The sequence below is a fragment of the Monodelphis domestica genome, chromosome 1 (assembly GCF_027887165.1).
Source record: "Monodelphis domestica isolate mMonDom1 chromosome 1, mMonDom1.pri, whole genome shotgun sequence".
Taxonomy (NCBI): domain Eukaryota; kingdom Metazoa; phylum Chordata; class Mammalia; order Didelphimorphia; family Didelphidae; genus Monodelphis; species Monodelphis domestica.
In genome coordinates this window covers 716,278,933-716,304,913 of record NC_077227.1, presented here as the reverse complement: position 1 = coordinate 716,304,913, position 25,981 = coordinate 716,278,933, and the positions used below count along the sequence as shown (strand labels likewise).

At 38.0% G+C, this 25,981-nt stretch overlaps 1 protein-coding gene across 5 annotated transcripts in view; it reads left to right on the top strand.

Annotated features, from left to right (window-relative positions):
* HYDIN (HYDIN axonemal central pair apparatus protein) overlaps positions 1 to 25,981 on the top strand; it is a 451,163-nt gene that overhangs the window by 71,754 nt on the left and 353,428 nt on the right. For all 5 annotated transcript variants that reach the window (XR_008917906.1, XM_056824703.1, XM_056824709.1 and 2 more), the window contains exon 6: positions 4,266 to 4,465. Coding sequence is in view for 4 of the 5 variants with exons in the window: in XM_056824703.1 (XP_056680681.1) it covers positions 4,266 to 4,465 (200 nt within the window). In the remaining variant the exon portion in view is untranslated. The remainder of the gene's footprint in view (positions 1 to 4,265; positions 4,466 to 25,981) is intronic.

Sequence of the window (25,981 nt, the reverse complement as noted above, 5' to 3'; positions counted from 1 at the left end):
GACTTGTCCAGGGGCATGTAATAAGTATCTGAGGCTGGATTTGAACTCATCTTCCTGACTCCAAACCAAGGGCTCTATCTACTGTGGTACCTACCTGCCAGGTATAAGCATAAGAATTTGCTTAATAAATATTTATTTAATTGAATGTTTGTTTAATTAAATTGATAGGACAATTTTTTAAAATCTTGGTTCTGCATTAACAATTTACTTTGAAAACTAGATATTGATTTTTTTCATCCCAAACCATTAATTTTGTTTTTTAATTTCTTTCAACGGATGAAAATCTATTTTCTTTCTTCCTCTCACCTTCCCCAGCCCACTGGGGAAAGAAGAGGAAAGAAAACAAAAGAAAAACAAAGCCTCTCTAACAAGTGTGTATAATCAAATAAAACAAATTCCTACACTTATTTACAAAGCATCCCTGCCTCATTCTGCATCTCGGAGCTCATTCTCTTACCCGCAGGGCGTGGGCCACATGCTTTGTCACAGATCTCCTGGAATTGCATCAACCAAGTCATTGCATCAACCAAGCTTCTTAAGTCTTTCAAAGTTGTCTTTAAAATATATATATTTAAACCCTTACCTTCTGTCTTAGAATCAATACTGTTTACTGGTTCCAAGGCAAAAGAGTGGTAAGGGCTAAGTAATGGGGGTCAAGTGACTTGCCCAGGATGATAAATCCAGGAATTGTCTGAGGTCACATTTGAACCCAGGACCTCTAGGCATGGCTTTCAATCCATTGAGCCACTAACTTCTCCCTAGAATATTCTTTTTTTTTTTAATTCCCAACATTCATTTTGAAGGCAAGATTTCATCTTATCAAAAATCAAGGCAAGTCTTGTTTATTGCAGTTAAGCAATTTTTAGTGGCAAGTCAGCCCGTCTCTTATTAACTTATTATATAATTTATGTAACACTTATCAATCACCAGACCCTTTCTAAACGCCAGGGAAGGCGCAGATGGGCTTTGCACTTGGGGGTCCGAGACAATCCCCAAATGGAAAGTCTCAGAACTCTTACTGTAGAGCCTTGTCCTTTTTCTCGTCTCCACCTCTCAAGGACTTGGCTGGATTGCAGAGGTAAGCTACAAAGATAATTAAAGCGTGGGGAAATGGGGCCTTTGAGGAATGGCATTGGAACTCTTTGGCATGGAGAAAGAACTCAAAAATGACTTGACAGTTTTTAAAGACGTGCAGAGTTATTACTCTGAGGATTCTTACCAGCTGTTTTTCACCTCCTCCCTACAGAGGAGGGTTGGGGACCTTGTTGTCATTGTTGAGAACCATAAAACCTTGGGGGGGGGAACATTCAGCAAAAAGTATTTATTAAGTGTTTGCTGTATGCCAGGCACTGTGCTTAGTGATGGTGATACAAAAAGAAGCAAAAGATGGCACCTGTCCTCAAGAACCACAGGGGTAAACATAATTTAAGTGTTTTTTTTTTTTCAAAAAAAGAAAGCAATAATTATAAAAGTCATTTGACTTAAAAAAAAACCTTATTCATACCTTTTTGCATCACAGTCATTACCAGATGTACCTTTGCCCCTCCCTTGCAGCAAAGAAAATCAGTTAAGCACAATCAGCGTGGTATAATAATCATATTTGACACTATTTACTACATTCTACACCTATTGTCCCCTGACCTCTCTCCTGCAAGGAAGGAAGTACTTCCACATCTCTCTCTCTTTTTTAAACCCTTCCTTTCCATCTTAGAATTAATATTGTGTATTGGCTCCAAGATAAAAGAGCCGTAAGGACTAGGAAATGGGGGTGAAGTGACTTGCTCAAGGTCACACAGCTAGGAAGTATCTGGGGTCATATTTGAACCCAAGACTCCATTTTCCAGGCCTGGTTCTCAATCCACTGAGCCACCTAGTTGCCCCTCACATATCTCTAGGCCATGGTTGGTCAGTTCAGTTACTCAGCATTTAGTGTGTTCTTTTTTGTGAGATTTTTTTCATTTTTACGTTTAATTTCCATTTTAACATTATGGTTTTGCTTATTTCAATTTGTGTCTTGTATATATCCACCAGAACTTGTTTGGTGAATAGGCACTTCAATTCTTGTGTAGCATACCAGACACGTGATGCCTGGTATTCTACACTATGTTTTGCTGAAAGACTATTTTGTGATATTTTGGGCCATTTTTTCTGTCTTTGACCTCTTCAGGGATATATGTGAAGTGGTTGGATCTCTGGGTCAAAGATTATGAACAATTTTGTCTTTTTTTCACATTATTCCAAATGTTTTTTTTTCTGAATTACCTTTGAAATAAAAAAAAAAAACCACCAACAAACAAGGAACATACATATATCTCTGTGACAAATGGAATAACAAAAGTTTTAAGACCCAAGTTTTAATTCTCTATTATGGTTGCTTTGGGAAGCAGGACCTGAGAGAGGAGAAAAAGGGGAAAAGGAGTAGTTAGGTAGTTCAATTCAGGCTTGGAGCTGGGAGGATCTGGGTTCAGATCTAAGTTCAGACACCTCCTAGGTGTTTGTCCCTGGGCAAATCACTTAAACCCGACTGCCTAGTCCTGGCAGCTCTTCCATCTTGGAATTAATACTAACAGAGAAGGCAAGGTTAAAAAAAGACAAAGACAAAGAAAGGTGAGGAAGAGAGAGAATCAGATAGAAGGACAGAATGACATGGAGAGAGAAAGAGGTATAAGAGGGACCTTTAGATACATCAGACTTTCATGGAAAACATACTTTATTAACTCTAGGCACAAGGTGGTCCACCATATCTTGGTACTTTTTCCATGAACTACATGAAATTAAGCAAAGGAAAGAATCCATTCCATGAATTGGTATTTCCAGTGGTTTCTATGAAATCATCTGTCATTGATTGCAAAGGAATATGATCGTGCTATACGAAATGATGAGGAGAATGATTTTAGAAAAACCTGGAAAGACCTACATGAACTGGTATGGAGTGAAGAGAGCAGAACCAGGAGAACACGATATGCATAGTAACAGCATATTATATGACCAACCATTGTGAATGACCTAGCTATTCTTAGCAGTAGAGTGTTCTAAGACAATCCCCAAGGGCTCGCCACGAAAGAATGCCATCTGCCTCTAGAGAAAGAATTGATGGAGTCTGAATGCAGATTGAAAAAGACTATATTTCACTTCACTTTTTTCCCAACTTTTTTTTGTTCAAGTTCTTTCCCACAAAATGACTAATATGGAAAAAATGCTTAAATGATTGTAAATGTAAAATCTATATTGCATTGCTTGTGCCATCTTGGGGAGGGAGAGAAGGGAAGGATTTGGCTGGCAAAAAAAAAACAAAAACAACCTAAGGTTAAAAATTGTTTTTACATGTAATTGAGGGAAAAATAAAATATCATTTAAAAGCTAAAAAAAAAAAGAAACGATCTATTATTTAATACTATTGCTTCCTCCTAGATTAAATTTTCAGTGACTTACAAATACCTCACATCAAATAGCACACTTGAAAAAGAGAAGACTTTGGGAAAACCTGAAATAAAGAAAACTTCGAGTCAGGAAGACCTGAGTACAAATCCTGCCCAAGACACTCGCTAGCTGTGTGGTCCTGGACAATCTATTTACTCTCTCAGTCTCAGGTTCCTCATTGTTAAATGAGAATAATAATGGCATCCACCTCTGAGGGGGGTTTTGAGGATCAAGTGAGACAACAGGTATAAAGTATTTTGCAAACCTTAAAGGACAATATCAGCATTAGCTAGTATGTGTTGCATGTTGTTCAGTCATTTTTCAGTTGTATCCAACTCTTTCTGACTCCATTTGGGGTTGTCTTGGCAGACACACACGGGGGTGTTTTATAGTTTCTTTCTTCAGCTCGTTTGACAAATGAGGAAACTGAGGCAAACAGGGTGAAGTGACCTGAGTAAGTGTCTGAAGCTGGATTTGAACTCTGGAAGATGAGTCCTCCTGACTCCATACCCATTGTTCTCTGCACTACGGTGCCACCCAGCTGCCCCATAGATCACCCAAGTTTACATAATCTATGAGTTTGCCCAGCATTTCAGTCATGTTGAATCAAATTCATACTGAGGGAAGCTCATCACATTGATTTGAATGAACCTACTCCTTGACAAAACTCAAAGTTCCTATACTGCTCTGGACTGAACAGGTGCCATGTTGGAATGGGCAAGACGAAGTGGGTTCCACGATGTCATTCTATGAAATGCACAATAAAAAACCAGCCCCCCCCTCCCCCCCCCTGGTCCCCCATCCCTTGCCTCTCCTCACCTCTCCGCTCCTCTTTCTCCTTGCAGGATTATTCCCATGTGCTGACCTGTGTCACTGAAAGAGAAAAGTTTATCGTGCCTATTAAAGCTCGAGGGGCCCGGGCCATTCTCGATTTTCCTGATGAACTGAACTTTGGCATTTGTCCCGTCAAACATAAAACCGAGAAGGTTCTTCTAGTACGGAATATTGGCAACAGGGAGGCTGTGTTCGACATCAAAGTCGGGAGGTATGCATTCCTTGGCCATGGTTGTGATTGATTATAGCTCCACACCAAAATGCAGTCAGCACCCCTAGTCTGCAAGCTGAGCAATATATATTGGATTGCTTCCTTACAGATTTTAATTAGCCATTTCTTCCAGCATCGAGTAGAATGAATAATCTTTTTTCTTCTCCTTCAGAGGGAACCAAGGTGTAAAGAAGTCACTCAGCATGCTCTACGGAAAGCTAGGATGACAGTTCAAAGACTAGTGTCCTTCATTGCATTCCTTGCCCTTTTAGTCATTCTGCCTGGCTGGTAGGCATGGCTTATGTTCTTAAAAAGCAAGATCATAATGTTTAAAGGGAGACAGGACCTTTGAGATCACCCAAGAGTGAGATTTCTAGAGCATTTTAAGGCTTTAAAAGTGATTTATCTAGGTTTATGCATTTGATCATAGTCCAAAACCCCTCATTTTACAGAGGAGGAGACAGAAGAAGACAGAAGTTAATCGATTTACCCAGAGACATATAGGAACTAGCAGAAATGGGGTTTTCTCTACCTTTCCTGTGGGGATACCTCCTTCCTTAAATGGTGGTATATTTGGCACATTACAGAATGTTGGATCTGGAGCCAGGAAAACCTGGGTTCATATCCTGCCTCAGATACTTAGGAGCTACATGACTTTGAGCAAATCATTTAACCTTCTTTTCACTTTTACTCACTGATAAAATAAGAATAATAATAGCCCCTACTTAATGTGAGATTAAATGAGACAATATTTGGAAAGCACTTTGTGAACCTTAAAAACCCTAGACCAGTGATGGTGAACCTTTTAGAGATGGTAGAGACTGAGTGCCCAAACTGCAACCTTCAAGCTGAATATGAACCCCCTGCCTTACCCCAGACAGGGGAGGGAGGGAGTGCTCTCATTGGGCTGCTGGGCAGAGGGGCAAGTGATGAGAGAAATGTCCTCAGGTGAGAGTGGAGAGGGGGCAGGGAGAAACCCCCTCCAACATGCTGCATTCCAGCAAGCATGCCATAGGTTCACCAACATGGTCCTAGATAAATGCTAGCTGTTGTTATTTTTTATTATTGTGGTTGTTTCCTTCATTCCAGTCTTCAAATCAATATCCAATATTGATCTTGACACATTATTTATAATGGTCTTAGGCATTTTAATTGTTAAAAATAAAATTAATTGGCAAATACTTGCCTAAAATTTGCTATGAAAGGCACTGTATTGGGTGCTGTGGGGAAGCTAGCAAGTTTATGACATGGACCTTCCTTCTCCTTAAGGAGTTTGCCACATGGTTGGTTGTATTAACTTGCAACATAAGGCTCTATAAATGCACAAGCAACAGTAAGATCATGCCTCATCCAGAAGTTCAGAGGAGTGAAGGATTGCTTCAGAACGGAAAGATTTTGATGGAAAAGGTAGGATTTGGATTAGGTCTGAAGGATAGGTGGGACACAGAGGGCTAAAAGCCTAAGGGAAGATATGGAAGGCAGGTGACAATTTAGTGTGTACAGGAGGACAAGGAGATTCTCCATGATGTTTTCTTATCTACATAGAAGGACTTACTCCTGACCATTACCTTTCATTTTTGGTTGGGGATAGGAGGCTGGGATCCCATGGGGCTTGCTGCTGGTCACGTTTTCTGGCTAATGCCCTTCTAGTCTCAGAAGGGTCTCTGTACTGGTTTTTTGTACCATAGGAAGCTCCACCATACTCAAAGTTGTTCTTCAAGGGCTTATGAAGGACCATTTCTTGTTCCCCTGAGTAATTAATGTCTGTTGGTCGTTCTGAGTGATGTTTACACAAACCTGTTGCCCCCTTGTAATAGGGACAAAGTAGGACAAATGCTCAATCTTCAGTAACACTGGACTCTTTAGCCTTCTCAACTTTATATTTAACTGTAAAGGATATGAATCAGTCTGCAAATGTTTAAGAAGTGCCTGCTATGTTCCAGGCACTGTGCAAAGCCCTGGGAATACAAAGAGATGCAAAAGACAATCTGTATACTCAATGACTTCACATTATGATTGGGGAAGACAATTATAAACAACTGTACAGACAAGCAATTTTCAGGAAAAATTGGAGGTAATCAGTTGAGGAAAGGCAGCAAAATCAAGGGGGATTAGGGAAAGCTTTTTGTAGAAGATGGAATTTTAACTGGTACTTGAAGGAAACCAGGAGTCAGGAGTATGGTTGGCATTCTAGGCCTGGGGGGCAGCCAGGGAAAATGCCTGTAGTTGGGCAATGGAATTTATTGTTCAAGGAACAAAAAGGAGGCCAGTGCCACAAGATCAAGGAGTATATTGAGGGGCATGAAGTATAAAAAGACGGGAAAGGTAGGAGGGAGCTTGGTTATGAAGGGCTTTGAAAGCCCAACAGAAGATTTTCTATTTGATCTTAGAGATGATAGGGAGCCACTGGAGTTTATGAATGAGGTAGAGCATGAAAGGGCAGCTGGGTGATACAGTGGATAGAACACTAGCCCTAACGTCAGAATGGCTCATCTTCCTGAGTTTTAATATGGCCTCAGACATTTACTGGCTGTGTGACTGGGCAAGTCAATTAACCTTGTTGGTCTCCACCTGGAGATTGAAACAGCAAAGCAGTCTAGTATCTTTCCCAAGAAAACCCTAAATGGGGTCACAAAGAGTTGGATATAATTGAAAAATGACTGAACAACAACAATGTGGTCAGACCTGCACTTTCAGGAGATGAATCTGACACCGTAGTCATTTGACACCATAGTCATTTGACACCATATTGAGGGTGGGTTTTTGAACTATGGCTTTTAGAGATCACTTATTCAATCTAGGCTATTGTAGATCTGAACTACACCTTTGGAAGAGGGACCATTAAAGAGAGTAGACTCCTGCCAAACATCCCAGAGAAAGTGATCCCAGGCAGTGATCAGAAAGTGGACTTGGGCCCCCAGGTAGTGAAGCATCCAAGTTGCTCCAGTTGCCCAGGGAGCTCTTCAGCTAAAGAGATGGCTGGGTTGGGGAAACTGTGACAGAACTTCTTAGTGTCCAGGAAAATTCTTGTAGTGGGGAACAAAGTGCCCACAAACAAAGTTGGGGGCAGAGATGATCCAGCAGTGGAGTAGCAATAATTCTTATACCCAGAGGAAGAGAGAAAAAAGAGAGCAGGAGGTTCTGGATGACACCAAATTCCTGGAGAAAGGGAGAAGACTTGTATCAGATAACATCACCTTCTTGAATCTAACCTGGAAGGAAGAGGAGGAAACCTGTGGCTGTGGAGCTAAAAGAACCATCAGGGCCTGAGACCTGAGGTTCAAGAGCAAAGCTGGATCTTGTGTGTTTGCCCTTGTCCTATTACCACTAATGGTATGACTTTTGGCAAGTTATTTAGCCTCTGTGAGCCTTTGTTCCCTCATCAGTAAAATGAGGCAGGTTGACTAGACAGCCTCTCGAGAGCTCTGATCCTATGAGTTATTCAGACCATTCTGGCGAAATGGGAGGGAGATATTGAATATTTAGAAATACCAGAATGCCTCCAAAAACCTTAGGGTAGCATTATATGTCTGGTGGAAGATGAGGAATTGACGCTCTAGCTGCCCCAAGTGCAAAATTCTCTTTAGATGGAGTCCCAAACCTTAGTTATAAATCTAGAGGATTATATAGTTTCCTAGGGGAAGGTGGGGCTTATTGAAAATTGAGTGATCTCTCTATTGGCCCCAAGTGCTTTTTCCTTTCCAGGGGAATCTCAACCATATCTTATGCTGCAAGTCTGAAGGACTGTTTAGGTTCCTGGTATTCATTCTGATGGGTCTCACCAGAGGGGGAAGGAGAGATGTCTTGACTCCTCATGAACCCCTGGGAATGTTTTGTGATTTTTGCATTCTTTTTGGGGGGTGAAATAAAAGCTGTTCTGTATCTAGTATATATTGTTAACTTGAGTGCTAAGGGACCTTTTTATCCATAGAGACCTAAATACAAGCACATTTCAAGGTTTTCAGGGAACCTTTGAGTGGAGGCATGATTTGTGGGGAGCACTCCAGATTGAACCTAGCCTAGGAAAACCCAGAGCTGACATTCTAGTTATATAACTTCCCAAAGCACTTTATCACCTATGATTTATTTTTTATTCTTAGAGTAATCATATGAAATAGGTACAGGGGGTAGGTTTTCTCCATGTTATTATATCTCCATATTATCTCCATGTTACAGCCTAGGAAACTGAGGCTTATTAAAGTTGTGACTCATTTAAAACCTATTAAATTAAGATGGTAATTTATTGAATGAGTTAAATTTAAATGTTATTAATTGATTAAGTATTATTCAATTAGGATGGTAGTATTTGGTGCTGAAGAGTACCTTAGATATGATTTTGTTTGCCTCCCTCATTTTACAAATGAGAAACCCAACTAAGTGACTTATTCGAATTTATAGAGGTAGAAAGTAGCAGAAGCCAGGGTTGAACTTAAGTCTAAGTTTGGAATTCTTTCATTCTAAAATGCTGCTTCTGTTTAGAAGTGAGTGCTTGAAATACTTAGTGTATCTTAATTCAGAGAAACTCAGACTAAGCTTTGTGCACAATATCTAAATGACCCTCACTATATTTCTTCCGTCACAGAATGGTGGAGCTGAACAATAACCTTAGATATGATCTGGTCCAATTCTATCATTTCACAGATGAAAATTGATGGCTAGAGACGTACCCTCTTTAAACCCCTTACTGTTAGGATAGGCTTCTCGAGCCAGTTCAGGAATGGGGCCAGATGACCTGAGGCCTGGCATCTTGTTACTCCCCAGCCCAACCTCCTTCTCTAAACACAACTCTACCTCCCAATTCTCCCTCTAGGGTCAATTGAGTCATAATAAGTAGCAGAAGTAGGCTTTGGAATAGCAGAAGTAGACCTTCTGACCCTCCAGACAAATACTCTTTCCATTCTTTTTGGTGAAGTACGATATGAAAATGGCAGGTCTAATTGGTTCACTGTGAATTAAGGAGGATCGATCCTCTTCCATTACATAAAATAAATGTGGTGTACCACAACCACAAACCACAGGCTTCTAAACATTTGCCTTCATTTGCAGTCTTTTACTATGAGAAACAGGTTGGCAGTGAGTTTGGAAAAGAAGTATTGGCACTATACCTAATCTGGACTTATTACTAAGACAAATCTTTCAGAAACCAGATGTGAAGCCAAGTTCTCTACACCAACACAGCGCGATACATTCATTTCATGGATTTAATGGTTACGTTATCAAGGAGGTCAGTCCAAGATGATCCTAGTCCTCTCTCACACATGATTAAACCTTTTTTAATGTAGATGTCAGTCAACAAGTATTATATTAAAGTGCTTACTATGTGCTGGACTCTGTAAGCACTTGGGATGTGAACTTTACCCCTCTGGGAAAACCCTGGGATTAGTAGTTTTTGCCAGTTTGGGAAAAAAGGAAATTAACTCAAGAATAGGTCTCAAATGGGAGGACAGGTTTTTTACTTGGAGGGCTGAAGCATTTAGAATTGCTGAGGAGAGCAAGGTGAGGAGAAAGGAAAGATGATTGTTAATCCCATGGCTGCAGCCTGTGTCTGCCTCATCTGCAGACAATGAAGGATGACTTCTAAAAAACCAAGCAGAATGGTGTGGGGCTGTTTGCTTGTTTTTTAAAAATCTCAGGCACTGGCTTCTCTACTAATGCCATATAAGCAAAACAAAATCTAGCCATGAAGAACCCTAGCCCCATTCTACCCTTGTCCTACTTCCACTTACTTGTGGTTTAAAAAATTCTTTCAAAGAACATATTTACTAGATTTTAAACTATTTCACAAAAACACTTGTGGTTGATCCTGTCTTTATATTGGTAGATATCCCTGTGTTTGTGATAGGGAGGACATGAGGAGGACCAAATAAGAGAAAGATCTTTCCAAGTGCAAGTCAGGAAGCTTAACCCCCAGCCTGTTGTTAAACAGTTTTACTCTTTGGCTGGTCACAAACACCAGCCGTTTCATAACTATCTTCCCAAGGGCATAGTCACTACACTGGTGGGCCATAATTTATAAATCTGTCCCATAGACATGAACCCTGAGGGTTAATGGACGTTATACAAGGAAAGACAAAGTCACTGTCCCAGATTTTAAGGAGCTCATGGTCTCAAGGGAGAGAGGACGTGTCCACAAACAATTATGAATGTATCATATACGTCGAGATTAGATGAATGGTCATTTCAGAGAGAAAGCACAGTCAAGGAACAAATGAAATTTCCTGGCCAAATAGAGGAGTTTATACTTGATCCTACAAGTGTTAGAAAGCCTCTGAAGTTCATCAGCGGTGTGAGCCTGTGTGTATGTGTTGGGGCATTGGCAGACTGCTTTAAGAAAATCACTTTGGTGTTTTTTTTCCAGAAGATTGGAGTGGTAAGGGTGTGATAAGATGTTATTGAGATTGTTCAGGTGACAGATGATGGAGCCTGAAATAGGGTGGTAGTTGTGTGAATGGAGAGAATGAATGAATGAATGAATGAGATACATTGAGGAGGTAGCAATGACAAAACCTGGAAGCTGATCAGATAAGTGAAGTGACAGTGATGAGTTGGGTATGACACTAAGAGTGCAAATATGGGTTACTTAGAAGTTGTTGCTCTCCTTAATAAACACAGGGAAATTTGGGAGAGGGGAAGGTTTGGGAGAAAGATGGTTTCTATTTTAGACATTTAAGTTTAAGATGTCTATGGGATTTCCAGTTTGAAATGTCCAGTACAATTATCAATAAAGGACTGTAGTTCAGGAGAGAGATTAGATATATAGAACTGGGAGTGATCTGAATAAAGATGATAACTGAACCCTTTGGAGCTGCTGGGGTCACAAAGTGAGAGAATGTAGAGAAAAAAGGATAATGCCAGGAAGGAACTTGTATATTATGATTAGGGATTGTTTCATTTATTGTATTTTGTACTTGGTAGCACTGAGTATAGCACTTGGAACATGGTAAATGTCTAATAAATACTTGATTGATTGATTGATCATAATGGGGGAGATCCAACACAGGGGGAATGATGGCTAGAAGGGGATACTTTGGTACTGAAAATTCTAGGAATGGTGTGTATACTTGGGGGAATACAGATATCCCTTCCACATTGCAACTTTCCCTGTCATGGTTTCAGTATATTATGGGTAGGCATAAGAAATTAAATGGGAATTTGGGGAGAATTTTGCAGAAGCTGCAAACATGCAAAGGCCAGCAAACACCACAGAAAAAGTATAGAAACTCAGAAATACATAAACTATATGAATTGTATTGTAGAATATCAATATATTTTATCTCTTAATGCCATAAATATTTCTTTTAAAAATTAAAATAAATAAAAAGTTAAAGTTTGTAAAAAGAATGTAAAAGCCAGAAAAATTTACATAGATTTTCCAGATCATGGAGGTTTCATGCCCCTAACCTGCTTGATATGGAAAGGACATGAAAGCAATAAATAGAAGTGACTTTTTCAATGAGTTTTGCCAAGAAAGAGAGGAGAGAGGACAATAACTAGCAGGAATAGTAGAATCTAGTGAGATTTTTTTTAAGGGTGATGGAGACTTGGTTGTGTTTATAGGAAGCAGGGAAGAATAAGTAGGAAGGGAGAGATTGAAGACAAATGAGGTTGGGAATGACAGGACAATATGTTATATAGTAGAATCAAGAATACTCAAAGAAGAGTTGGCAAGAATGACCACCTCTTCATTCGACTGGAGTAAAGGAAAAGAGAGGGATAATACCAGGGGATTGTGATTTCAAGAGTAGGTCTAAAGAAGTTGCTCGTGGTTAATGACCTCAATTTTCTTAGTAAGAGGTGAAGTCCTTAGTTGGGTGGAGGGCATGCTATGAGAATTTTGAGGAGAGAAGAGAAAGTTTGCAACAGCCATTGTGATCATTAGGGATAAAGAATTAAGTAGGATTGCCTTCCTGCGGTGAGGGTCCAGTTGAGATTAGAATAACAAGTTTGTAGTGGATGTATAAAAATGAGAAATACTGAATGCATTATTTATAAAATATGACACTATAAAACAGTAAACAAAATATGTGGATCTAAATGAAGATTTAATAATGTCATCTTAAGTTAGTCAAGTAGCAAATCATCAAAACGAAAACAGTGTGAAGAATGAAAATGTTGCAACAAAGCAAATTTATGGGATTCAGCTAAAGCATTCTGCAGAAAATTTATATCTGATATTTTGTCAAGAAGCAATTTTTTATTATTCAAATAATTTGGTTCATGATTATTTTTATTACTTAATTCTATTGGAGTTTCTTAAGACTTCCTAGTAGGTTACTGGTATACTCTTTGCATTTTTCTTTTTTGACCTTATGGCTTCGGTTAAAGCAAATACCTAGGTTCTAGAATTTATAGGAAATGGGTACTTGGGAAACTGGTACAAACAAGAGCTTTATTACTATGCAATATAACAAGCAGGCAAAAAAGAAAAACACACTATAGCAACATAGTCAGAGGTTCATCTCCATGGATACAAGAATTTAACTCCCAAACATGTTCCTCCTTCCTTAGTTTGAAGAGGGAGGGAGACATGTTGGGGAGGAAATATGCTCAACTTTAGGTTTTAGGTAATGAAGGCATATTCCTAAAATAGGCTTGGTGGAAAGCAAATAGATAATCAGTGCCAAATATGGGAAGGGTCATTCCTCAGTAACTCCAGAAGTGGTGGTGAAGTTCTTAGAGTCAATTATTAAAATCAGACTTTGGTAAGGGTCAGGAGGAAATTCTTTATGGGGACAAAAAACTGGGAGAGGTTCTGGGGTGACTTTCTGGGGCAACAAGAGGGAAATGACTCAAGGAATTACTGTAGTCAGAACTAATTAGAAGCTGGGAGAATTAATTATATGACATAGTGTTAACAGTGATCAGAAGAATGGAAAAACATAAGCCTTATCTATCTACCTATATATTTTATGGGCATTAGGACCTCTAAGAGACTCTATATCAGAATCCTATCATTATAACTATAACTTCAAACAGAATAGAGATTATTATTATCACATATTCTGTCTAAGTTTTGCCGAAGGACTCTATTTTAAAAAATAATATAGTTGTTTTCTTTTGGTGGAACCAGAGGGTCCATGATCCTCATTTACACTTTTCATCTTTTATTTTTTTAACCCTCACCTAATCTCTTAGAACCAATACTCTGTACTGGTTCCAAGGCAGAAGAATGGTAAGGGGCAGGCAGTGGGGGTTAAGTGACTTGCCCAGGATCACACAGCTAGGAAGTGCCTGGCTCTCAAGTCACTGAGTCACTTAACTGATCCCCTCTTTTTATTTAAAATGTTATGTTCAGTTCCAAACTTTCTTCCTCAGTTCCTCCCCTTCCCATTGAGACGAGAAACACACTATCCATTTTACATATGAAATCATGCAAAACATTTCCACATTAGCTATGTTGCAAAAAAAGGAGGAAAAAGAAGTGAAAAAAAAGTTTCATCTGCATTCAGAGTCCATCAATTTTCTTTCCAGGGGTTTATAGCATTTTTCATCATAAGTCCTCTGAAATTGCCATAAGTCATTGTATTGATTAGAATAGCTAAGCCTTTCACAGCTGATAATCATTACAATAGTGTTGTTACTGTGATTCCCTGATTCTGCTCATTTAACTTTGCAACATGCAATTCATGTAAGTCTTCCAAAGTTTTTCTCAAACTACCCCTTTTATAATTTTATAATTAATTTTATAATTTCTTATAACATAATAGTATTTTCATTTACTTCCAAATCTGGAGGAATTTCATATGAGCCTCCTCCTGCCTTTTATCTTTCTTTCTCAGATTCTTGGGAGGGACTGAGAGAATGACCGCTTTTTAGTTCTTTTCCCCCAAATTCATTTCCATCTTTACCCCTGTATTCAGGGACATTTTAGCTTTTACCCCAATGATCTCAAGGCTTAAAGGAAAACAAAGGGCTCCTCCCTTACCAACAATAGTTGGGGTATCCATGTATAAAATATTATGCCTTAAGAGTTTTAAGTATATGCTCATCCCTACAAACAAATGTATATTTTAAAGAATAATCACTCTATCAACAACTATTTATTGAATACCTGATTGGTACTCAGCACTGTGTTAATTGCCATGGAAGGTATAGAAGTATATTACCTGACTCTTTCCCTTTGAGATTTTACAGTTTAGATGAATAGACCAAGCTAATTCACTTGGAACAATAGGAACAGTACATGATAGAATATGATTAAGTACTGAATCGGAATACATCTTTTACGGGAGATTCAAGGCTCAGGAGAGATCAGGGAGACTTAAAATGGTCAGGAAAGGCTTCAGGGAAGACCCTGGGATTTAGAGGACTCCTCAGACTCCCAAACCATCCAGGACTTTGGATTCAAGCTTTGGTTGACCCTGGAGATTCCAAAGAAGTCAGTGATGCTACCGTTATAGAGTAAAAACAACAGATTTCAATGTGGTTCATGCTGACTCAGATTAGAGTATACTTCCAATAGATCCCAACTGGTGTGACCCATTCTATAATATTCTCCAATGGTATTGGGGGTCAGCTGGTTAGCAATCAATGACTTGCAGTTATTCAGAGTATTTAGGGGCCATCTGTTACCATAATATCTTGGAGAAGCTTCAGAGGAGAGATGGATTAGGTAAGTCTTCATTGTGAGTAATTGCACCAACATTTCAGATGTTGGAACATGGAGGCAGCATTTAGCTAAGTTATTTAAAGGATAAACAGAGCTAGAAGGAACCTCGGAGTCCATCTAGTCCAACCCTTTTATATTATAGATGACTAAACTAAGACCCATTGAGGTTAACTGACTTGCCCCTGATGCCTTTCAAACTAGGTTTTCCACCGTTAATCAAGAAGACTCTTGTAGAGGAGCATTTTGCCTGTGTTTTGCTATGTTTTCATCTTTTAAGGTCCAGAATGAATGACTGAAAGAATAAATATTTCTTAAACATTAACTATGTACATGGAACTATGGATACAAATAGCAAAGTAAGATGGCTTCTGCTCTCGAGCTCTTGTTTTAATGGGAGAGACAACACATGAGAAAATGTTCAATTTCAAATCAAATGGAAAGATTCTATTGATCTTTGGAGACAGCAGCAAACCAGATGGTCATGTCTCCTCTTTAATGTCATTTCCACTGATAAAATTACACTAATATCTCCTATTGGACCACTACATAGAGCTAAGCACTTTGGTGGCAAGATTTTTCCTTCTTAAATCTTCAATAGTAGTGAGTGTAGCATCTATAGGAATGGTTGCCAGACTGGAAATATTGCTATTCTAAAAGCTCTTTGGTTCAGGGTCCTGGATTGTTTCCATTAGGATGTGAAGGGAAATGGTGGTCTAGGTGGTGGTGGTGGTGATTTGACTTCCTTGGCACATTCAGCCTGTCTTTCCCTCAGGTGAAGCTAGGTGCTTCATCTAGATCAGATTGGCAATCAATAGCCATGGCTGTGCAATTACTCACAATGAAGACTTACCTGGTCATCTCTCCTCTAAAGCATCCCCTAGTCACCTTGTTAACAAACACATCTTAAGTACCCCACATAACTGCATGTCATTGAGTGCTAAGCCACTCACCCTCAAGACTATTGGGAATAAGATGTAATAGATCACACCAACTGGGATCTATTGGTGGCATACTCTAATCTGACTCAGCATGGGTCTGATTTCAATCACAAAAGGCATGACTTTGGGCTTTAGTGAAATTACCTAGATCTTTTGTATTATTGGGACATTAAGAGGGAGGGGCAATCCTTGTCCATTTTGAGGTCTTAAAAAATTCAGCTAAGTGACCTTGGAGCCTACCACTATCATTATCTAAAATTCTCTTTAGGAAACAACATAGAATTAGGAAATAACTATGAATCCTGACATTGCCAATTATTAAACATACACAAAATTTGAATAATAAGAAAATAAAAACAAGAAAAACATATCTTAGAGGCAAATAGAAGAAGTGAAGTTTAAAGGGATGAAGTGAAATTGTTAGCATTTGAATAACCCCAGACCTAATTATATTTTGCCTTTTGTTTTGCTGAATTTCTGACCTAAGAGTTTAGGATATTTTTAGGGTGATACTATGTGTTCAGGACTTTTTTTTTCCTTCATAGAACAAGAATGCTGATAAGGCATGCCATGACCTTTCTGGATCCAGTAAGAGATGAGATCAGGTTTGGGAGCCTCAGAGAGTGCAGAATCCTTCCCAAAGTATGGTGTGTCAAGCTTAGAAATTAGAAATAACTCTGAGGCTCATTGCTTTTAGATCTCATTAGATAGTATTGATTAAAGTTGAGGACTAGTTATGGAAAAAATATAGAAAGAAATTGGAGAAAAGTATTCTGAACTAGATAGTCTTTTATTTCTGTTTAAAAACAAACCAATTTTGGATTCTATGCTACTCATTCTTGACAAAGAGAAATCTTGAAATGAAGTTGGCATTTTCCCTTATTCATTTTAGCCATCATTCAGAATTAATGGAATTTAGCACTAAATAATTTAAGAATTGATATATTTCAGAGACAAATATGGAATCTCAGAACTGGAGGGAACCCCAGAGGCCATCTGGGTTCATTTCTGTCTGAATGATGGTCCACTATATAGGGTTCTCAACAAATGGTCATCTAGGCTTTGCTTAAAGACTTTTGGTGAAAAGAATGCTCTGACCTAACTTTTTGATGATTCCAATTTTGAAATTTTCCACAATCTATATGTGTAAAACTCATTGTTACTAGTTCTGTTTTTTTTTGGGGGGGGGCTAAACAAAAGAAGTTTAATCCCTCTTTCACATGATGGACCTTCAAATTCTTAAGAAACAGTTCTCACTCCTTAAGTCTTCCATTTTATAGGACAAACATCTCCATTTACTTTAGCTGGTTCTTATTCGGTATGATCTCAAGATTCTTTACTTGGATACTTTCTACTTAGCATAATCTTCCAAAAATGTGGTGTTGATGACTGAGCACATGTTATAATTAAAAATTTAGTTTCTCTGCTAAAAGAGTTATATTTTTATGAGGTTTATTAAGGATTAAAAAATAAGGAAAATACAAAATAAGAAAGCACGTGCAACCTACATTTTGCTGGCTAGGTGGAGAGCCACCTGTCCCTAGAAGCTGAAGCCGAGAGAGCCCTGAAGTATATGGAGAGTCAGCTTAAATACAATTTCTGTTCTTGGCCCAGGTGGGAATTCAGGTGAGGTTACAAAGCATTCTGGGAAGTGGCCAAGGACTTCTGGGGATTGAAGTCCAGGGTGAAAATCTCCATTTTTACATTCCCCCACTTGATCCTTCCTGGGAAAGATTTTCCCCAAAAGGATCATGAAAACATAATCAACTTAAAGATTACAATAATTTAAGGATAAGAGGAAAAAAGAACAAAACCAATAATTGCTAGACTCATTGACAAAAAGCCAGTTAGGGGGCAGTCCCCTTCAGCAAGGCACTGTGGAGTGCTTAGGCTGTGTTGGAGCACAAAAGACAACATAGCCATCCAATGCAGCTGAGGAAGTCTCCAGGTGTAATGACTTTTCATGCCAGTGGACCCAGGCTTCCAATGCCGAGAGAGTGGGACTGTCTCTGTGCACTGACTTTTCCACTTAAATCTCCTTCATGCACAAATGTTTTTGTGCACATGCATCTACATCACAGATGAAAGCTCACAAAGACAATCATCATCCTCGGTTACCAAGAGACTACTACTATATACTATACATCCAAATAAATATTCAATCAAACACACCCAAAGTTCATTCTTGATCTTCTCATGCAGCTTGTGGTCTAGAGGCATCTTCATGGTGTCTTCTCCAAACAGTTCAGTTTCTAGATTCGGAGAGGTATCATGTTTTTTAACCTAAAATTCTTCTCAAAAGGAATTTAAACATTGCAATTTAAAATGATAATATGTTTACATTTCCCCATGAAGAGGGTGATTGAAAAACACAGGATCACTTAGGGATGCATGGCTGAATTCTGAGGTATATGAATCAATTGGTAAGAGAAATTAAAAAAACATCAGAAAAATCCAAATAAAAAAGAAAATTTCTGGATGAAAATATAGACTATCAAAGTCTTATGTATAAGACTTCCAAGTAAAGGAAAAGTAATCTATAACAGGTCTTTGAATCAGGGCCCAATTAAAATGATCTAAGCAATGATGCATTTACCCAGTCAGTAGCCAGGACTACAGAAAGTTTGCTACACTATGAAAGACAGAAAAGGGACTAGATTATAGAAGCCAAGTTAGGGATACTCATCTATAAGTATTTTCAGAGTGAGTGTGGATACAAGGAAAGCCTAAGTCTTAATTTATGTTAAGCATAGCAACCTTGAGTCTTCACACTAGGTTCAAGTCCTTTGTATTGGCTTAGAAGTGCATCAATCTGTCCTTGATTGGCTTATCTTTGGCCCTGTGTAATGGCTCTTTTGTATATCTTGTCTTGGAATAAGACAGAATCATTAAGTAAAGTCTCATAAATTTTTTTAAACAATTAGTGGCATCATTTTTATAGTCTCAAGCTTTTGGGGCATGCATTAGCAAGTGTATCTTAAACTTATATTACTGCAAAATCAAAAAAGTTAAAGAAAATCTTAATACTGGTGACATGTGCTTCAAATATAAAAAAGAGAGGAAAAATAAATTGCACATGCAAGAAAAACATAATAAAAGAGTTTTAATAATTCAAAAATGTAGCTTATAATCATTGAAACACTGTGTCAGGTAAGAAAATAGGGAATACAAGGCTTTCTCACCAAAAATGAGATCCATTTCCTCTTCATATCTGGCCATGATCCACTGTGAGTACAAGCAAATGAATTGAACAGTAGTACAAATATGTAGTTATCAATATCCCCAAAATTCTCAATAGCCCAATTAATTACAATAACAAACAAACACACTATCATTTTTCACATGAGTTGCTGTATGGCATTTTTAAAAACCTATGAACTGATGGATATTTGTCACAATTTTTACAAACGTAGCAAATCTTTTAACCTTGGTAAACATATTTTTAAACAAAGTAAAACTAATTTTGGGTTTTGAACATCATCAAGAATTCAAGATATCATTCTGGTGGAGGTAAAGTGGTGAGCTGAAGAGTTATAAATGAGAGGTGCTCCTTTTGGGGGGCTTCTAGGGGTACAAATGCCCTGAGATTAACTGCCCAAATTCAATTCACATTTTTATAAATGTGGGAGTTGGGGGTTATAATTGTATTTCACTTCAGCTACTAAAATGAGCCTTACCTCCTGTTAGGGGCAGGAAAAATGACCAGAGATTGTTAAGAAAATTCTAAAAATCATGTCTAAAGAACACTTAAAATCAATTTAAGATATGTAGCTCATTAAATTTTCCAAAGGTTGTTATTGCAATTTTCTGATGGAGTCCATCTATCCTCTATGTGACAATTTACAAAGTCAAAAATAGAAAAGCTGTTTTTATATGGGCCTACTCAATAATGTTTGTTCAGTATGGTTATAGGTGAAAAGCAACAGAATTGCAACTGAATATAACAGTAGTTAAAACCCAGTACATTAAAATGATTCAGTGTAACAGAATAGTATTGAATGCAGCAATATATGAACTTAAAATGACAGTTAAACCTTAAACAAAACAATCAGCAAAATGCAATAGAATACAGAAATTTTTATAAAACATTGGAGTCTGAAATGCCTTAAAAATATAACCTCCAGTCTCTTTAAAGTTCCTTGGTTTTTTTTTTTTATCCATTTAGATGCCTATTGTCAGAAGGCAGAAGATTGGTAATGGTTAGGCAATGGGGTTTAAATGATCTGTCCAAAGCCACACCGCCAGGAAGTGTCTGAGGCCAGATTTCAACCCAGCACCTCCCATGCCTAGGCCTGGCTCTCAAGCCACTGAGCCATTGAGTTGCCTCCTGATAGTGAGGAATCTCAAATTTGGCTAAAGAGTTGCAGGGAGCTGAATTTTCCCCCTGACACTCAGGTGAAATAAATGAAATCAGTACAGTCAAAAGATATCCTTTTAAATCAGTCATGGTTATAAGCTCTTGTTTGGAAAAGCCTCTACCTTGTCCTTGTCCTCTTTCTCCCCCCCCCCCCCATGATTCCCTACCTCCAGTCCACATGGAGGCTAATCTTGCCTAAGGAAAAATCACCCCCATTTTTACCAGCTGGTGGAAGTGAGTCCTGGGCCTGGGGTGATGAGCAATCTGCTCTGAGGCTAGAGTTTGCTGGGCAGGCAGGTCATGACCAGGTGAGCAAGATCTGGGTTAAACAGGTCTGGATTTCAGGCAACAGGAACAGGCAGCAGGAGCTATCCAAGCCGGGCCAGGCCGGGCCAAGCTGGGCCAAGCTGGGCCAAGCTGGGCAGGCTGGAAGGGCTGGGACCAGGTGAACGATATTGAATCAAGAAAGTCCAAAGTGGATGGCTGCAGGCAGGAGCTGATCAAGATGGTTTTCTAAAAAAGCATCTTGGAGAAACATGGCTTAAAAATCATTATCTAGGCTATCTTTTTTTTTTAATTGAGAGTTTTTTGTCCCATTAGGTCACCAAACTTAGAATAAATTTAGTTTCTCTGCTAAAAGAGTTATATTTTATGAGGTTTATTAGGGATTAAGAAATAAAGAAAATACAAAATAAGAAAGCACATGCAACCTACATTTTGCTGGCTAGGTAGAGAGCCACCTGTCCCTAGAAGCTGAAGCCGAGAGAACCCTGAAGTAGATGGAGAGTCAGCTTAAATACAATTTCTGTTCTTGGCCCAGGTGGGAATTCAAGTAAGGTTACAAAGCATTCTGGGAAGTGGCCAAGGACTTCTGGGGATTGAAGTCCAGGGTTCAAATCTCCATTTTTATACACAATCCTCCAGATGTTGTCTAAGCAGGGTTGGATATAACTTGTCAATAAACTTCCTGATTCCTAGTTTCCTTTACAAGGGAGTTGGCCTGGAAATCATACTAGTGACTCATACTTAGTTTGCACACTAATAAAATGCCCAGATATTTTTTCAGCTGAACTGCTATTTGGTTATGCCTTGTTAGCTTTTTCTTGTAGAACTGAATTTGAACCCAAGTGTTTGAACCCAATATTTATGCCTATTAAATGTCTTATTAGATTCAGTCTAATGTCCTAGCTTGTCAGGATCTTTTTGGATGCTTACTTTGTCATCATCCAACATGTCAGCTATCTCTTTTACTTTTGTGTTATTTACAAATTCAATAGCTGTGGCATCTGTATCTTTATCTGAGACATTGATAAATAAATGAACAGTTCAATTACAAACAGAACTCTGGGATAGTAAACCAAGAGCCTTCTTCCATGATAACATGAAACTATTAATAACTACCCTTTGAGACATTTAAGAAGTTCTGAATTTAACTATTCTGTTGTCAAGTCTCATCTCTCCATTTTATTTACACAAGATCTAGAGATCATGATGAAAAATGCCACTGGCTTCCAGAAAAGAACTGATGGAGTATGAATGCAGACCAAATCTGTTTTCCTCCCTTCCTTCCTTCCTTCCTTCCTTCCTTCCTTCCTTCCTTCCTTCCTTCCTTCCTTCCTTCCTTCCTTCCTTCCTTCCTTCCTTCCTTCCTTCCTTCCTTCCTCCCCTCTCCCCTTCCTCCTCCTTCCACAAAATGATTAATATGGAGAATTGTTTTACATGACTGCACATGTAGGAAGGAGAAAGAAAATCTAGAACTCAAAAAAATTTTAAATGTTAAGTATTGTTTTTACATGTAATTGGGGGGGAATAAAATATTATTTAAAAAGACTAGTATCAAAATAAATTCTTTATTAAAATTGAGGTAAACTCTATAGCACTCATGTGATCTACCTAAAATCCTCCTAAAAATAAATGGCGTTAGTCTGGCATGGCTTGTACTTGATGGAATCATGCTAGCTCTTTGATATCTCTGCTTTATTTTCTTGGTGTTCACTCACCACTCTTAATATGACTAGATTTTACATTTTAAAATTTGCTATAAATAAATGTCAAGCTTGCTGGCTTAAAGTTTGCAGACTCTGTTCCCATTTTTGGAAACTGGGACAACATTTACCTCTTTCTAATCCAGAAGAATCTCCATTTTCACAGTTTTTCAAAGATCTTTGAAAGTGACATAATTCTTTCATTTTCTCATTTTCTGTCATTCTCAAATTGACTTAATGACAACTATTATTGAGAAGACTTACATTTGAGCACTGATGTTAACACTTTTTAGTTCTGTGCTCTTGTTTGAATCAAGGAGCCACCCTGGACTTCATTTTCTACATGCTTATCTACATGCTGTTTAGATACCAATGAATGAATAGTGGTGAAAATTGAGACATAGTTTTAATGAGGTCACAGCAAATGAATTGGAGGTGTTGCATTTTATATTTTAACAAAAGGGTAAATGGAAGCAATTCTCTGTGCAAGATAATGTTTATTCTCATGGGTATGCTGCCTGTCAACAAGTGGGTCAGTGGCTTGCCTCCATTTATGCCAAAGATTCTGAGCAAATGGACAGTTCCACTTTTATAGTTTTTTTTGGGGGGGGAGATACAGAACAAAGAACAGAATGGGAAAGATGACACCATGAGAGTGAGTTACATTACTGGTTACAGAACTGAGGCTCAGGGAACAACATGATTGGTTGGAAGTTTAATAATAGGTGCTAGCAATGGCTGGTCCCCTTCTTCTTTCATGAGATTAAGAAGTATTCTTTGAGTCTGGGTGTAAGACAACAGCCTGCAAACCAGACTTCCTTGAAACTAGACTATGCTTGGTAGAGTAAAGATATCAGATTCAACTCCCTTGTGTTTACATACATTCCCCAAGGTCAAAAAAATTCCTTGAATTCAGTGATTAGCAGGAGACCTAGATTTTTAAGCTTAACTCATTACAGATAGCTAAATTCTGAATCAAATTCAGAGACAAAAAAGTCAAAAGTTAAGCATTTATGGGACAAAATAAATTAATTATTAGTAGGATCAATAAATGATACATCATCAATTTTAATCTTTTCAGAGGAAACCTTTTGACAGTAGTAAAGGATATGTGTGTATGTGTAAAAATGCTGTTAGTGTTTCTCCATTTCTGATGCCAGAATAGCAATTACTGATAAAATTAGGCTACATGGGGAGATATGAAATGAAGAAGATTAAAAAGAAATGTTAGAAACTAAAACTCTAAGGCAAAAGATTAAGAAATTGGTTAATAAATCATGAGTGTTGTTCAAGGGAAAACACAGTCTGAAATTTTGTAGAAGACAGATCCACTCAAGTTTTTAAAAAAGTTTACATTTGTTAAAGTAAAAGAAAAACCCTCATCTTTGGCTTATCTGATCATTTAGAAATACTAAAATTAAATTAAAATCCCTTCTCATCTGAATTTGTCTAGTTCAACAAGCTTTTTATTAAAGAAGAAAATCAAAGGCAGGTCTTATGGAAGGGCAGCAATACTAGAGGATTACAGAACACTTGAGGCCAGCTATTCTTTAGAGATAGGTCTGACTTGCAAAATATTGAACTGAAGAATGATGAAGGTCCTTCTTTGAATGCCTAATAATAATAGCTAGCATTTATGTGGTACTTTAAGATTTGTGAAACATTTTAGAGCTATTATCTCATTTTATCATCAGAACAACTGCTGTTATTATCCACTTTAAAGGATGAGGAAACTGAGGCAGATAAAAGCTAAAGCTAAGTTATTTGCCTAGGGTCACATAGCAGGTATCTGAAACTAGAAATGACTTTTTGATAATTTCTTTCCTATTAACCTTTTTATGCTTCTCTTGAGTCTTATAGTTGAAAGCCATATTTTTTGTTCGGCTCACTTTTCATCAGGAATGCTTCTTGGAATCTCTTTCAGGAGGTGATGGATGGATTCTTTCAATTTCTATTTTATTCTCTGGTTCTAGGATATCAGGGCAGTTTTCCTTGATTATTAAAAGATGAAGTATAGGCTCTTTTTTATCATGCCTTTCTGATAGTCTATATTTTTTAAGTTATCTCTCATCAATCTATTTTCTAGATCTGTTGTTTTTTCCAATGAAATATTTCACTTTTCTTCTATTTTTTCATTCTTTTGACTTTGTTTGATTGTTTTTGATGTCTAAAATTGTCTTTAGTTTTCACTTACCCAATTCTAATTTTTCTTCAGTGAGTTTTTGTCTCTTTTTCCATGTAGCCAATTTTGTCTTTTAAAACATTTTTCTCTTTAGTCATCTTTTGCACATCTTTTTCCATTTGGTGAATTCTGCTTTCTATTGAGTTCTTTTCTTCAACAGATTTTTATGCTTCTTTAATCAATTGTCTTATTCTTTTTTTAAGATATCATTTTCTTCAGTATTTTTGTACCTCCTTTAATAAGAGGTTGACTCTTTTTCATGATTTTCCTGCATCATCCTCTTTTCTTTCCTTCTTTTTTCCCATCTCTATTGTTTGATTTTTTAAATCTTTTTGAGCTCCCTCAGTATGGACTTAAGACAAATTCCTATTTTTCTTGGAGGTTTTGGATGCAGTAATATTGATTTTGTTGTCTTTTTCTGAGTTTGTGTTTTGGTCTTTCCTGTCACCAAAATAACTTTCTATTTTGAGGGTTTTTTTTTTGCTGTTTGCTCATTTTCTACGCTTTTTCTTGACTTAACTTTAAAAAAACTGTCGTGGATAGGCTCCATTCCTGTCGTGAAGGGTTCCCATGCTTCAAGTTCTTTGTGCCTCTGCCTTCAGAACTGGCTCTGGGGATCTATATGCTTTCAGTTCTTCCATGGTGGCATGATGTAAGGAGAGCTGTCTTTAATATTTTCCTGGCTTATGCTCTGGACTGTGAGTAGCCACGAGCAGTCTTTTCCACCTTGGAACTATGACTAGGGACTCCTGGACCTCTGTGGCTATAAGATCTGATGTATAATAATGCTCCTCCTCACCCTGAGACCACATCCCTAGACTGACCTGGTTCTGTATAAGGGAAATGCAACAAGTCTTTTACCCAATGTGATTTGGGGTCTAGGCTTTTAAAAAATTACTTTATAGCAAAAATGAATAATATGGAAATAGGTATCAAGTACATACATACCCAGTGGAATTGCCTGTTGGCTCTGGGAGTGTGGAGCAAAGAGGGGAGGGAAAGAAAATGAATCATATAAATATGGAAAAATATTCTATAAAATAAATTTTTAAAGTGTAAAAGAAAAGAGTCTTTCACCCAGAGCCAACAAAGGGATCCCTGTAATCTCCTTCTGAGCAATTGTCTGACTCTCTTTACCATCTGTGGCTGAGAACTCTAGAAGCCTTTGCTGCTGATTAAGCCACCCCCTAAACTTGGTGTGCCATGTTGGGATCTGCCTTGGCATGCTACTTTGTGATTCACATCTACCCCACTGCAATAAATCTTTCATGCTGGCCTTCTAAGTTTTTCTGGGCCGAAAAATTATTTCACCCCATCTTGTTGTGGGTTCCTTAATGCCAAAATTTGTTTCCAGATGTTTAGAGAATAATTTGGTAGAGATCAGGCAAATCTGGTACCTTCCCGTCCATCTTGGCCAGCTCCCTCTCTTTTTTAAAGCTCCTACC